Source organism: Alligator sinensis, unplaced genomic scaffold, assembly GCF_000455745.1.
Source record: "Alligator sinensis unplaced genomic scaffold, ASM45574v1 scaffold448_1, whole genome shotgun sequence".
Taxonomy (NCBI): Eukaryota; Metazoa; Chordata; order Crocodylia; family Alligatoridae; genus Alligator; species Alligator sinensis.
The window spans coordinates 1629625-1645503 of NW_005841870.1; the positions used below are offsets into that span (position 1 = coordinate 1629625).

At 46.6% G+C, this 15879-nt stretch overlaps 1 protein-coding gene across 5 annotated transcripts in view; it reads right to left on the minus strand.

Moving 5' to 3' along the window:
- FAM120B (family with sequence similarity 120B) overlaps window positions 1–15879 on the minus strand; it is an 88432-nt gene that overhangs the window by 46455 nt on the left and 26098 nt on the right. For 4 of the 5 annotated variants that reach the window (XM_025194916.1, XM_025194905.1, XM_006016986.3 and 1 more), the window contains exons 5-6: window positions 14352–14524; window positions 8512–8604 (exon numbers count right to left, since the gene is read on the minus strand). In XM_025194916.1, coding sequence (XP_025050701.1) covers window positions 8512–8604; window positions 14352–14524 — 266 coding nt within the window. The remainder of the gene's footprint in view (window positions 1–8511; window positions 8605–14351; window positions 14525–15879) is intronic. The other variant, XM_014527044.2, reaches the window with a different exon arrangement.

Here is a 15879-nt window from a genome sequence, read left to right on the forward strand (position 1 = left end):
CAAATTAGATTCTAGACATGGAAAATGGTCATTTTAAATAAATATATAGAGAGAGCACAAGCTTTTGTTGGCTGAAGCTCTCTTTATCAGATGCTATGAAAGAACATGCACAAAGCCATGTGTAAGGAGGAGACAGGACTGTTGCGAAGCAGGCAAGCAATAAACCTATGGCAAAAAAGGAGTCACAAAAGCTAATCCAGGTAATGGTATAAGAATCTGTAGTTCATGCTAAAACCACACTTAAAACAATCCAGTCTATAGATGATATCTTGGGGTAAGTACAGCCATTCAAAAAGCCCCAGCAGAAGCACTCTATGACACTTTACTTAAAGCATTATATGTTAAGAATGCGAGTGAACTGAACAGACGTTTGCTGTTCAGTGGCTGGGGGGCACTCCCGTACTTCCCAGGAGGCTGCTGGAGTGCCCCCTCTTCCCACCCCACTGGTTGGTGATTGTCAGCAGCGGCTGTTGGTGGAAAGACACTGAACTCCTTTCCCCCTGCAGCTCCCCTGGCCAGGCAGCGGCACACCATGGGGCTGGGACTGCTATGGAGACAGCGAACCCAGACCCCTTTCCCCCACAGCCCTCCCAGGCTGGCCATGGGGTCTGCCTGGCAGGGGGTGGCTGCGGGGGTAAGGGGTTTAAGCTCTGTGACCCCACAGCAGCTCTGGCCCCAGAGCTTGCTGCACCCTGCCCAGTGGGGGCTGCAGCAGAAAGGGGTCTGGGCTCTGTGTCCCCTCTTCCCTAGCGAGGCAGCAGTGCTCTGCAGGGCCGGGACTGCTGCTGGGACACAGAGCCCAGACCCCTTTTCCCCCGCAACACCCTGGTCATGCTATGGCATGCTGCAGGGCTGGAGCAGCTGTGGAGAGGGACCTCCATTTCCTCCCCCCAAGCCAAGCTGCAGCTCACAGCTGGCCAGAGGGAGGAGGCAGGGCTGGGATCAGAGGCTGTCATTGACCCAAGGCAGTGACAGCTGAAGGAGTGGGGCTGGCCCAGTGCTCCAGCAGAGCAAATGAGCTCTGCCCAAGGCCAGAACAGGCCTATCAGAGTGCTTAGGGTCGGAAGGGACCTAAACAGATCATCAGGTCCGACCCCCTGCCCCAGGCAGGCTTTAGAGTGCTTTCTGTGCACTTAAAGCATGATAAGTAGGACCTGGTTTTAGTCATGATTAAGTGATTTTCACAAAAAATGCAATTTGCAATGAAGTGCCATATGGCACAAGATGATACAACATGGAGCCATGGGGGCACATGTGACACTGTGCACTGCTCAGTCCCCACACCTACCCACCCCGGCCAGTGGCAGCAGTGAAGGTGCATCACTGGACAGGGCAGGCAGGCAGTGGGAGGGATGTGCCCCATGCTACCCCAGCTGACTTTGTGTGTGCGGAGTGGAGCCAGAGGCAGGAGCAGCGCAAAGCTGAGGGGCCCATGCTCCAGTCCTCCTGCCTGCCTTGCAACCCTTTGTTATCTGCGGGTGCTGCTGAGCTGCTGTGGTGCCAGGCAAGTTCGGCTGAGCTGGGATCTGTCAGGTGTGGACACATTACCAGGTGGGTCCCCCCCTGCCCCTTCAATTAGTTTTTAAAGATTTACTTCCTTAGAGATCACCCCAACTGTCCAAAGTAGACAGCAGAGGGGCACTGTGAGAAAGTGATGGCATATATAATATTGGAAGAGCTGCAAGTGAACCTTGAATCTTATAATTTGTGTTATTTGGTCCTGTGATGAGGTGGTCTGTATTGATGCTGGGGCACAGAAGTTATCTGAATCCACTGCAAGGCCTGGTACCTCAGTGAGACTGGGAATTAGGTAGTCTGTTGCTTGAGAGATACCTTTCAACTTTGGGGGCTGTAAACCAGGACAGGTTTGTACCTATTGACTACTTTGAGACAGTCATCCTTTTCCAAGAGCAGTTAGAGGTCATTAATGATGTGTCTAAGGTGTTCAAGACAGGAGCTAGAGCTGACAACCAGAGGGATTCTGTTGTCCTTGTCCTGGGGTTGGTATTATAGCAGGTTGGTGCGAGGTCTGTATCTGGCTTTGTTGATTTCAGTAACTACGGTTTTGGGCTTGTACTGTAATTGTAGGGATCTCTGCTCAAGATCCTTAAAGTACACATTCCAGTTGATGTGGATACAGCTAATGCAGGGGTGGGCAAAATACACCCCATGGGCTGGATTCAACCCACATGTGCCCAGCTGTGGTGCATGTCTGGGTGTGCAGCGGGGCTAGGGTGGTGCAGCTGCCAAACTCCATTTCCCAGCAGCCCCAGAGGTGGCAGAGGCTCATTCCAGCTGCTGCTGGACCCAGGCCTGCTGCCTGTGCACCCTGGGCCACACCCACTGCTGGGGGTGGGACATGTGGGCAGGGCGCTCAGGCCAGGTAGCTGGGATTGGGCCATTGGCTAGCACAGAGCAGTATTTGGGAGCGGGATGGGTGGGTGGGGGAGACCCTGGAATCTTGAGGCAGTGAAAGTGTGGGGCCGGGTCCAGGGCAGAGCCACAATGCACTCAACACACATCGCTGCCTGCAGAACCAGGGCTCTGCCCTAGCCCTGGCTTTGTGCTGTTACCACTCCAAGAGCCTGGGGGTCTCCACGGAGACTGTCCAAGAACTGTATGGGCAGGGCACTTTGCTGGGCAGATGCAACTGAAGCACCCTGCTCTCATGGCTCCTGGCCAGTCTCCATGGAGACCCCGGGATCTTGGGGCAGTGATGGCATGGGGCTGGGCTGAGCTGGAGCAGAGCCACAATCTGTTCTGTGCATGCCCCTACCTGTGGAACCTGCACCCACTGCAAGGGTGTATAGGCTGCAGATCAGGGCTCTGCCCCGTGCCCTGGCCTTGCGCTGTCACTACTCTGTGACCCTGGCCTCATCCATCCTTCCCACTCCCGAACACCACTCCCAGCCAGCCTGCGGCCCTATCCCACATAGGGAGTTTTGGTGAGTTGTTGCAGAGGATGGGGGGTGGGGTCCTGACCTGGCCTGCAACACCTCAACAAAACTGCTTATGTGGCCCATGGGCCCAGATTATTGCTCACCCCTGAGCTAACAGAAGCCTTTTGTTTCATACTACCTTTTTTCAAAGCAAACTATGGTGATCTAATGGTTTCTCTCTCAGATGGTCCTGAGGGAGTCTGATTGCATGTCAAGACTGTATTTGTTTAGGAATGAATCATATGCAGAAATGAGACTGGAACCTTCTCCAGAAAATCCTTTTTTCCAAAACCCAAAGTTGACCAGTGCCAACACCATATTTTCCATCTTGCATTCAGATCCATGTGGTCTTGCAACCACTTAGGTAGAGATAGAGGGCTCCCAGCCTCTTTTGGGTTTCTTCAGATGCAGTAAGGTTTAATGTGCTTCACACAGAGCATCTTGAAAGAGATTAGCCCTCCCTATGGCACAAATAGCGTCTGACACAGATGTCCGAAGAGAGCAGGACATGGAGTACATTTTAAAACAAGCTATCCACCTCAGAACATTTGGAGACACAGACAGGTAAAGCCCAGAGGAACACATGAGTATGAACTGCACTTGCCCCTGCATCTCAGAAGGAATACACAGAGGAGGAAGAACATTTCAGCAGCCTCACCTTGAAGGGTCTGGTACCAGCACAAGACAAAGGCAAGGTGACATTGTTGAAAAGGTTAAGGTGGGAACTATTAATTGGCTATTAAGATTTAATTATACAGGCAAAGCAAAACAGTAGGTACGCAGATACAGGATGTTAAGACTCAAGACATCTTTCATTTGACCAACATCAGGTGCTACTGGAAAAGTACGTACACACACACACACACACACGAAGATGAAACTCTTAACTGCAATGTCTTAACAAGAACTGCTCAGAAATGGCAGTTTTCCAGATTTTTTCAGCACTGAAGTTCTCTTACCCTGAAAAGAGAAAACTCCCAGGGTTTCACCATGTTCAAATGTGAAAGCCAATTCTTATTTTGGGCAACGGGTCCTTCACACAGTGAAACCACATTTGAAATAACAAGCCATTTTCCACTATGATCATCCAAAAACAGGAGAAGGGAAAAGAAAGAAAGAAAGAATCGAGATGTCTTGCTGCCTTACTATTGATTTGGTTGCATTTTTTTTTAGTTCTGCTTCTATGGCAGGCAAGTAGGGGGCACTCCTGCACTGAGCCACCTGCCTCACTGCACCCGACCAAAAACCACACTTTGGTCGTCTCCCCTAGGGCGCCTACATCTGGCCAATCCCCTTCCTGAAGCACACCCTCAAGTCTCGGGTATCTGCTGCCACCACCCAGGTCCTGGTCTTTGTTAGGGCTCTGTGCAGCCTGGTGTCCACATACCCTGTTAACCTTGGGGATCCACTGTGACCTTTTGGGGTGCTTATTTTAGCCTGAAGTGTTCACAAGTAGCCTCCTGTACCGGAGGAAAGTAAAAAAGCCATGCCCATGTTAGCTAGCCAAGCAAAGGGAGCTGTAAAGGCTAGTCTTTCCCTCTTAAGTATCCACAGTGAGGCATGCTATAACAGATAGCTGTGTTGGTTACAGAGGTAGAAGATGAGGAAGAAGTACATGACACAGGAGTACAGAAAGAAAAAAATGCCTTGAGCAAACAGACTGGGCTTGTTGGCCCTTTGTAACATGTGGCTATAGTTACATGACCCTAAATTACTGGCTAAATTTCAGGTAAGTTACTCACATGTTCATTCAGAGACTGAAAGAACTCCAGAGGCTTTTTTGCTTGTTTCAGTGTCCCAAAATAACTTCTTTCTCCAAAATGGAGTGACCCCTTTAAAAACTTTTGTGACTTCATCACTAAGTCCTAACCAGAAACAGGCAGTATTGGATGCAGACCAATCCTTTTAAAAGTCGTCAGCATCCTCAGGTAAAGAGCCCAGGGTCACACAGGTTGTTTGGTAGGATAGAACTGTACAACTACACTGTGTAGTCCTATAACACAACGGCAAAATTCTTCTCAGTATCCGCACCACAACGGAAGTCACGTACAAGAGCCAAGGACAGTAGTGGCCCCAAAACCTTAAACTGCTCAAACAAAGCAGCATCTAATTGAGAGAAACGTAACCTCAGGGAACACTACAAAGGCACATTAAAGCACCTGTAAGTACACCTAGAAACATATTAAAAATATGGCAACGCTTCATGCTTATGCTCTGCTGGCTTTCAGTTTTTATTGAAAACTGTCTTGTTAGGCTAAAGAAAAAACACTTCCAGATTCCAAGCATTAGAGGACAAGGATTAAGCATTATGAAGCACTATAATTTCTGCATAAGAATCAATGTTTCATTTTTTGAAAGCTCCTCAAATTTCAATGTTTGTTTTCCTTCCTAAGTTGTGCAGATGTAATGCTTGCTCTCCAGCATAATAATTCCATGATGAATTTCACAGAAATGTATAAAAAAGGTTGGATTTGATCTGTTAGGACAGGACAGGTAGAGACAGGACACAGGGAAAAGAGCATTTTTGGAATTCCTTTCCAGTACACCCGTGAACAGCGGACAATAACAAAAAGTATGCCACATACAAACAGCTCATTTGCCTTATTACCAAGAAAAAGTCTCTTTAAAACTGTGCCATGACCTGTTCAAGGTTAATTAAGCCATCTGGAGGTATGCGAGCAGATTGTCAGAATCTGTAATAAGGCTCCACCCACTTTCAAACACCTCCCGCCTGCATTTTGCATACCCAAAACTCTTAAATAGGCAAACTTAAGACACACTTTATTAACCTCTTTATAAAACCCAAACTCCAGAGTGATTAGCAAATAACTAAGACATGCATACTCTGTCTATGCCACAGGGCATGTTGCAACATCAAATCCCTTTAAAGTTCTTTGTAATTAAGCCTGAAAAGAGCCCTTGCATTATCAGATATGCAAGAGGCACAATTTATGTTACTTCATTACTATATACTGAAGGTTAACTCCTGGGCAGTTGTTTTTGTGCATGTTGATTCATGAAGACCAGAAAGGAAAACTCTTATCCATTTACTTCAATAAAAAATTCAAAATGAGCCCAAGTTATAAGTTCCATGACTGTTATTGAATTCTTGAAAACTAAAAGGCAGAGAATATCTGCACTTTATAGACTAACCAAACAGATCTATATACATGTAGTACTTCCTGTGTAGACTGGCTGCAGTCCATTTCATTTGGCTGAGTGTGGTGCTATCTATGAACAGAGAGATGTAGTTAACATAAGAAATGCTTTCTCTCTATATATGGATCCACTTTGTTTAGTTTGTAAGGTGCAAATCTACCCTGCTTCTACTTGACTTCAGACTAACATGGCTAAAAATCATTTATTCACTAACTTCTTTGACCATGAAAAAAAATAGTCATTATGTTTTGCACTTCTATAAAGCATCTACCCTTGGTATTTCGAAACCTTTTACAAATGTTTATTAATTAAATCCCACAGCCCCCATCTATCCAAAATAGTTGTTGTGACAATAATTTTGCAAATTGGGAGATGCAGACATTGAAAAGTTAAGTGACCTGCCTCAAGTCATGCAGGCAGTAAACCTGACAGTTCATCCTTCTGCTTCCAGTTCAGTACAGCATATTTAACTGAATGTGTTTTTCCTGTGTGATCATCCTGTCACAATATGTCAGACCAATACTGGAACATGCAATTTATGTGAGAGTTCAGGTCTTCATATATATTTGCAATTTTTGGTGTACTGGGGTTCTCCAATCCTAATGAAGATTCTTGGCACCCCTATAAATATAGGCAATTTTACCCACAAGCATCATTCCTGTTCTACCAACAGCAGCAACATACTGGTACCTCAAACTGACCTCAGTACTTTATCTAATTTAATACATTTTCTCACATTTCCTTTTTCCACATCTCAGGCTGACTTTGTAAACATCCATCATCTCATCATGCATTTAAATTACTTTATATTTTTATTCTCCACTCCAAATGTTAACCCTTAAGTCAAACAGATACCACTTCTTTCACTACGATTACCATGAAGGTTTTGTCCACGTATCACAAAAATAAGGAAATCATGACTAAAGGATTCTACTGCACCTTGAACAGAGTCCTCTTGTGCTCAGAAACAGCAGTATATTTTCATCCCAAATGAGGATTTTCACAGCACTGGACGCTTAAATAAGCCTTCACAACTAAGCTAGCACTTCAGTACAGGAGTGCTCAACCTCTGGCCTGCAGAGCCATCACATCTGGCCTTCTGGGCTTTCCACAGGTCTGGAAATTTAACAGCTGGAGCAGTGTGACCATTACTACAGCAACACTGGCTCCTGCCAAAATTCCCAAACCCCAAGCTCTACAGGGCTAGTCAGAGCCAGGCCACAGGGCTGGGTCAAGCTCCTTTCACCTGTGGGGCTATGTTAGGTTCAGGCTGTCCTCCGCTCGCCTCTGTGTGGCCAGATGGTGCCTGCTATACCTGCCAGACACTGGATCAGGACCACCAGCCAGATCTGGCCCAAGGATGGACTAGGCACTGCCCATTATGGCCTGCCAAGGCAAAAGGTTGAGCACCACTGTTTTAGTACGTATGGTGAAACCGAACCTTATTTTATGCAGTACCTTTGTACAGTTTACATTTCCAAATGCTTTATAGCCCTCTGAAAAGAATGGAGCACTCTTGTTATGTACAAATGTGCATTAACATACTGCCTTTACATATTAAAACAATACTTTTCTGTATGTCACGAGATGAAACAGCACAATTTATCTGATCTGAAAGAGCCCAAACACTGTAATTTCCAATTCAAAGCACACTGTAGAAAATTTTACTATTTCTGATTGCACTATGAAGAAAAAAAACCCAAGCGTTTTTTCTCTTTGGATACTTCAAAATAACTGATTTTTTCAAAGTCTCCACAAAGAGACCTCCAATGCTGTAACAGACCACATGCATTCACTCCCAACTCCTCCATTAGTCAACAGTATAGTCATTCTGAAACAAAGAGTCAAGAAGTTCAGTGTAAGAATAAATACAAGTTTGAAAGGAACTTTTAAAAAATAAAACAATAAGCAACTGGAAAAGTGGTGCTAGTATAGAAACATTTCAGTCTTTGTTGCAGGCCTACTCTGGTGCTACTGCTTGGCACTTATCAGAGTACCTTTCATCCAAAGATCTCAGAAGTATTTGCCAGATATTTAACCATAATCCCTGCAAGAGTTATGTGAAGTAAATTTGGATTAGTAGTTGGGTAAAGTGAACCACAGAGGAGTTAAGTGATTTGCATTTGGTAATATCAGCAATCAGTGCCTCAATTAAGAACAAAATTAAGATTTGCTGATTCCCTATTGCTGGGTTTCTAACCATTAGAAATAACTCCTTTAAATTTAGCACACTGCATAATTCATGAACACAGGTGAACTGCACAAATTACAGAAAACAATATGCCTGTTATTACCCTGACTCTCAATTCCCAACCCTTCAAATATCGTAATGCAAAAGAATGCCCAAAAAGAGAACCACACTTTTTACCCTAGAGTTATTAGCATTGCGTTAGTCAATCAGTCAGGTCTGTACCTGCAAACCTGATAGCTGAGCAGCCGACATCCCCTGCAGGCACAGAGTCTGAGCCACAAATGCATTCAAATCCTCTAGAGAGAGGCTGTCTACCTGAAACAGAGATGAAATAATACTAGCTGTGAGCTATGGAAGAAAAAAAAACTTTTTGCAAATTGGTCTCTATCATTGCGCAAACAAGTAACGCTTTTTTTTTTTTTAATCTCTGCCCTACTAACTGTGTAAGTACATTCCAGCAACAAGGACTGTAAATGAAGAACTTACTTTCGCAACACCAAATGTCTAGCTTTTTACTATTTCCAGTCACCACTTCCTTCCCCCTCCCTACAAAGTTCAGTTTCATGTTTGCCCTCTTTTTTCCTTAGCACCAGGGCATTTAACAGTAAATGTAATACCAAACATGTTCTAACAATAATGTTATTTCAGAGGTATAAAATATCTTAACACTACAACAATAACTCTCTTCCAAATGAAGACCACTTAGAGTGGATCACAGTTATGATGGCTAGTATGACTTAACTCAAGTGTTGTACTGAGCTATCAGTTAAAAGTTATCAAAAAGTTGCTACATTGTTAAAAATTATAACAATTAAAAAATATATTTTATTACTTCAGATAATATTAATTTAGAGTGCTTTCATTTTTTTCCTGGGGGCTGAAGCAGAAGGAGAGAGAATTTAAAGTTTTGGAGAAAAATGGAGGAAAAACAAAATCACATCTCGCTCAGGAAAAAAAAGGGCAACTCTAGTGGGAGAAAACCAAGATACATCTAACATTTTCCTTCAAATATTTCTGATAGCAGGGAAGTGCGGAGCTTGCCCCTACAGAGAGACAAAATGTCTGATTCCCAGATCCACAGGTCTTGGTGATCCAACAGAGGGACAGGACCATTTCTGTAGGAGCTCTGTGCATCCACGTCAGCTACTGGCCCTGTGGTGCTGCTTCTTAAGCTTCTGTGCAGCACAGCTCTAACAGGATTATGACTTCCTACTCCTGCCATAAAAAAGATATGCGCTTAACTTCTAAACACGTCACGGCTGAGTATGTAATAATACAGTTGATATTGTTATAGGTTCTGAGTTACGCTGTGAGGAAGGTCAATATGGTGGGCACTGTATGATTTCTTATTACTTGGAGGTTTTTATGAAGATACAGAATCTGCATTGTCAGTGGAAATGTGCCATTTGGAGGTTGGAATACAGGTGGGATGTGTCCTATAACTTGACATTGCCTTTCTTTTAATGGTTCAATTTGTCATCAATGGAAAGGAACTGAGGAAGACAAGAAACATAGGGACTTCACTTACTTTTCTTACCTGGTATTAAAAAAAGTTTAATATCCCTCCCAACCTAACCTTACCCTACCCCCAAATCAGTGACAGCATCACAAATCTGGCAAATTCTGCATTAGAAATAACCTGCTGATCCCTCACTGTGAGCACTTCTCTCTCTGAAAGGTCTGGCAGATGGTAGGGCAGGGGGGGCCCTTGAAGACTAACTTGTTCAGAAAGACATAAGCTTTTGTAGGAAACACTTTACTCCATCAGATGCTATAAAAGCTCTGCTAAACTTCGCAAAGAAAAACTGACAACTGATTGGCTGGTAAGATCTGCTAATATTCTTACCAACATTATTCTACCCTGCTCTATTTTTATTTTCAAGGCAGGTACGAAAATGCAAGCAAGGAGCAACTGTTAAACCCTCAAACCCTAGTATGTATAGCCAAAGAAAAAAACTACTATAGAACAACTACAGAAAAATTATTTTAATAAAAATTCTGCTTATGCTAATAAGTGAGCTGAAAAAATTTATTTTGGCTTTTTTGGTACGTACAGGTTTCCCTCGCTTTATGTGGGTTCCGTATGCGCGAATTTGCTCTTATGCAACGACCCTTTTTATACCAAAAATTTGTTCCATGTGAGGTAAATTCGCTCTTATGCGACTGGTGTGGCAGAAGCCCACAGTGAGTTGCTTTGTGCAGTGCATTGTGGGAGTGACACACACTAAAATACAGTTTCCTGTGTGAATCTGTGCCCCTCACTCGTTGTCTGTGACGTGTTTCTGTAGTTGCCATCCCCATTATGATAGTGCCCTGTGCTTGTGTGTACTGTCTGCTGTTGGTGAATACCAAAATTGTTCTGTAAAAGTGGTACAAATGGGCCTGGGGGGTCAGTACAGTTGAGGTCTTGGAACTTATCCTTATTTGTTACATTTTAAAGTGGGTTCCCTTTATGAGAATTTGAGTTATGCGCCATTTTCCAGGAACACATGCACAGCATATAACGAGGGAAACCTGTATATTACTTTCATTGGGTTATTCACAACTAGTCAGATAACCTGAGATGAACTAACTAACATGTCAAAATATTAATTTCTGAAAAATGCTTTATTTTGGGTTTCTTCCTACGCCATGGAAAAAAATGGTAAAACCCACATTTTTTCATTTTAAGGAGAAAAACCTGGATTTTCTCATTTTAAGGAGAAAAAACACAGGAAATGGTGCATTTCCCCTTACAAGATGGCAGAGTTCCAGCCTGCAAGGGGTTGGGGAGAGAAAAGGACGGCAATAAACAGGGGGCACCATGTGCATGTGCACATGTACATGCCACGAGGCAGCCTGGAGAGCAGCTCCCCACACTTAAGTCTGGCAGGGGAGGGGGTGATGACGGAACTGAGGCCCCCATAGTGAGGGAGGAAGTGGGGCAGGGCTGGGACTACTGCCCACCTGGGGTGGTACATGGGACTTGGGGCCAGAATGCACAGCCACAAGGCCCTGGCAGGGAGCAGGATGAGGCTATGGACAGCTCGTCCAGGGGGGCGGTGTGGGAACTGACACCTCACCAATGCATGCACTCCCAGGGGAAGCACCTGACCCCAGATCTGTGCGTGGGGCAGGGGCAGGCTGCCTGCTGCAGGCTTGGGGCTGCCCACCTGCTGCCCTCACCCTGGGCCCTCTGTGGCCCAGCAGGTAGGACCCGATGTGGCAGGGCAGAGCAGGGTGGGCAAGCTCAATGCCGCCACTGGGAGTCCTGCGCTGCCCTGGCGAGGTGCCCCCTGCTCACCTGGCAGTAGAGGGGGTAGCAGTGTGGAGGTCTACTCTTCACTGCTGCCAAGAGGCAGGGAGCACCTCGCCAGAGCAGCGCAAAAGTTCCCAGCGCTGGCAACGAGTTTCCCCACCCAGCCCCACTCTGTCCTGCCACACCGGGTCCCACCTGCTGGGCTACAGAGGCCCTGGGGGGAGGGCAGCAGAGCCTGAGCCCACAGCAGACAGCCTGCATCTGTCTCCACAATGGGCTCTGCTTCGGCTATGCTGGCCATTGGGGAGGGGCAGCCAAGCTTTGCACTCTGTTCCACCGCAGCAGCTGCTGCCTGCCACATGTGGCAACAGGGGTTTATGTGCTGTTGTGGGTGGCAGGGGGCTGTAGATTCAAGGCCCTGGCCCCATAGTCCTGGCAGCTGGGGGCCCCCTCTGGCAGGGCTGCATGGGGGCAGGGGGCTGTGGGTGGGAAGTGAGGGACACCAACAGGGCTGTGGGGCTGTGGGTGTGGAGTGTGGGGCACCAGTAGGGCTGGGAGCAAGGGGCAATGGCATGGGCAGGGCACCAGCATATCAGGGCTGCTCAGTGCCACAAAGCTGTTGGGGGACAGCTGCAGCTGTGGACCCATGTCTGGGTGAGCTAAGGGAGCAGCGGGAGCTCTGATTTTGCATGATAAAAATCCAAAATCAACTGCCAAAATGTATAGGTATTTAAGATTTATTTTATTACAGTGATTAGGGCACTGGAAGGCTTCCAAACTGCTTCCAAATTGTAAATATATCAATAAAATATACATGCATGTATACATGCATACATACATACATATATAGGCATTTCATTTTAATCATGGAAAATGCAGATTTGTGGTGTTTTATGCAGAGAAGCTGCATTTTTTATCAGAGAATTTGCAGTTTTTAAACAGAGAAAACCAGGATTTATAGATTAATAGATTGTAAAACCGGAAGGGACCTTGGAAGATCATCGGGTCCAGCCCCCTGCACCAAGCAGGAAAGATAACTGGGGGGTCAGCAACCCCAGCAAGGTCACTGTCTAGTCTCCTCTTGAAGATTTCCAGGGTAGGCAATTGCACCACCTCTGGAGGGAGCTTATTCCACAGTCTGGACACCCTGACTGTGAAGAAGTTTTTCCTAATGTTGAGCCTGAATCAATCTTCCAGGAGTTTGTGGCCTTTACTCCTGGTTTTCCCCTTGGGTGCCTACTGAACAGTTGCTCATCGAGCCCTTGATGTACTCCCCTAGTGCAGCGGTAAACTGCTACCAGGTCCCATCTCAGCCTTCTTTTCCTCAGGCTGAAGAGTCCCAGATCCCTCAGCCTTTGCTCGTATGCCTTTTAAGACACTTATCATACAGTGGCTCTTATTTGGAATCTGTCAAACTTGTCTATGTCCTTGTTAAAGTGCAGTGCCCAGAACTGGATGTAGTACTCCAGCTGTGGTCTCACCAGTGCTGAGTAGAGTAGAAGAATCACCTCCTTGGTTTTGCTGGAGAGGCACTGAAAGATCTTATCATGCACCCCATACCAGAGCACTTACAGAGCATGTACCAGAGTGGATCCTGGTACAGCCACTTGCAGCCTTCTAGCTGCCAGCCACAGCCAGCCCAGAACTCCACTGCAGCTTCTTGGGCAGCCTCCTGGCTTGGGGATGCCCTGAAACCACAGCTTAATTACCCTCATTAATCCTGGAAAAGCCATTAATCCATGCTTAATAACACGTGGATTAAAGGCTTCCCCAGGCTTAATCAGGGTAATTAAGTCAAAGTTTCAGGCCATCTGGCAATCTACAGGGAGGGGCGGGACTGCTGAGGCCCCTTGGCCAATCAGAGCTGTGGGGGGCGCCCCTCTACACTGAGCCCATGAAAATGGCAGCTGGCCCCAGGATCTGCCTGTGAAATTGTCCAGCCCCCTTGAGTTCAGTAAACCCCTAATTATAGCATGTGGGACCTAAGTGACTTGAGTGCAGGTAATCATTTGAGCAACTGGCTACATGAGGATAGCTGAAACTGACTAGAACTAACAACACAAAAAACATGGCACATGGATGGATCTAGGATTTTGAAAATGGCTTGTTGGGGGGGGAGACAGTAGAAATGTTGCTGCCACTGCTAGGCAGTTGGTTTTCAACTCTGGGTGGACCCAGAATCAAACAAGGGTACGACTGCATCAGTGTACCCACCCTGGATCCAGCCTGAGCTGGCATAATTTATACTGATGTACAACTGTTATAGTTTTTTTACAGGATTTATATCCAAGTAAAGTGACTTGCATCAGTATAATTCACTCCATTTAATACCTAGTTAAGCATTAAACCAGGGTAAACATCTCTGGTATCTGTACTGCTTTAGTTAGTTCATTGGTAGTTGATAGTTTAGACTGATGCCAGAATTACATGGCTGCTCACATTACTTACTATTACAGTGAGTAAAAGTTTAATGTATATAGCTGCAGCCATGAATTATAGCCTGTAAAAAGGGTGAGCTGAGGTGTGAAAAAGTCATGAGAACTGATCAAAAAGGTCTACTATGGCCATACAGATGGTCTGTTCAGATGGTCTGTTCACAGGCATTTGAGAAATAAGACATTATTATGGAAATACAGTATTTTCTTCTATAAGCTAACACAGGTCAAGTATAACAAATTAAAATTTATAACACTGTACTATCAAGCTCATCATCTGTCTGGGCTAACAAGCAAGAGAGAAACAGGCCCTGACTAGCAATGATTATCAGAAAGTCAACTGCAGTATGAACTGCAAGTGCTGGATGTAAAGTAACCATTCACCTCACCTGCAGCAAGAGGTACATCAACAGGCAACAGACAGCTGCAACAGGTGCTTTCAGAGCCTTGAGCTCCTCCACCATATCCTGAAGATGAAAGCATGCCAGAAATGTGCTATACCGTTGATTTTCTATGTCTGGTCCTTTGCCAAGCCAGAGTGTTCTCAAACTAGGTGTTTCACCTATAAAAAAAAAAATCAACTGTTTTCATTTTGGCTGTAGTAAAATAAAACTAAAACTTTCCCATCTGAACTAAACGTTAGAAAGAAACAAATGCCTGGCTCTTTAAGCTTGCAGGGACTAGAACATGAATATTAACTGAACTGAATGAATACAAGTATTTAAAAAACACTGGGCTGCAATTCCATGGTAGACTCATGCTTTTAACACACCAGGTTTGATTTGCTTGCAACATCACTATGGGCAAACTTGAACCAAAAAGAAAAAGCAACTGACAACATTAATGCCCTTCCCCAAGTGGATGCAGGGTGCAAGGAGAGTTCAGCTTTATCATGAAGCTGCACTCTGATAAGAATCAGCATATCCTCTAGATCAGGGGTTTTCAACCTTTTTAAACAAGTGTACCCCTTCCGTCTCAGTTTCAGCTCATGGATGCCTTTATATTTTTTTCTTGTTTTTAAGGGGGGGTGGGATGGAGCTGCGAGCAGCTTGTCCAGGGAGCATGGGGAGGGGGGCAGCTCCTGCTGCTGCATGCACTCTGGGAGGGCATGTGACCCTGGATCTGCACAGACTGGTGCAGGCTGCTGCTGCAGGGGGAAGACTGAGGCTACAGCGTTGGGGGAGGGAGCAGGGGGAGGGCAGGGGCTGCCCAGCCGGGACAGGGTGTGGGACTGAGCTGTGTGGAGCAAGCACTCCCACCCCTGTGTGCACCCTGGGAGGGCATGGGGGGACATGTCCTCAGATCTGCACTCAGGGCAGGTAGCGGCAACACTGGGAGAAGGGCTGGGAGGCTACCGTGAATGATGGAGGGGCTATAGCCCCCTCTCCCATAGGCCCCCGCAGTGAGGGAGGGAGTGGGGCTGCCCAGCTAGGGTGGAGCACGGGACAGAGCTGCGAGTGGCGTGTCCGGGGGGCAGCTGCTCCCACTGCTGCACGCACCTGGGAGGGCATGGGGGGTGCCCCTAGATCTGTGTGGGGTGGGGCGGGGCTGGGGCTGTGCCAGGCTGTTCCCAGTGGGGGCTGGGCTGCACTGGGGGCGGGCCTATGGGAGGGGCTGCAGCCACCCCAAAATTCACCCTGCCAACTAGCAGAGCCCGGCCCAACACCCCTGCTGGGAACAGCCCACGTTACCCCAGTCCCAGCCCGCAGTGACCCACAGCCTGCCCAGCCCTGCGTGCCCTCCTGGGGTGCATGCAGGTGAAGGAGCCGCCACCCCCTACATGAGCCACTTGTGGCTCTGTTCTGTGCTCTGTTCCAACTGGGCAGCACCTGCCCCTTCTCCAGCCCCAGCCCCACTCCCTTCCTCACTGCAGGAGCCTACAGGAATGGGGCTATGGGGGAGCTGCAGCCACCCTAA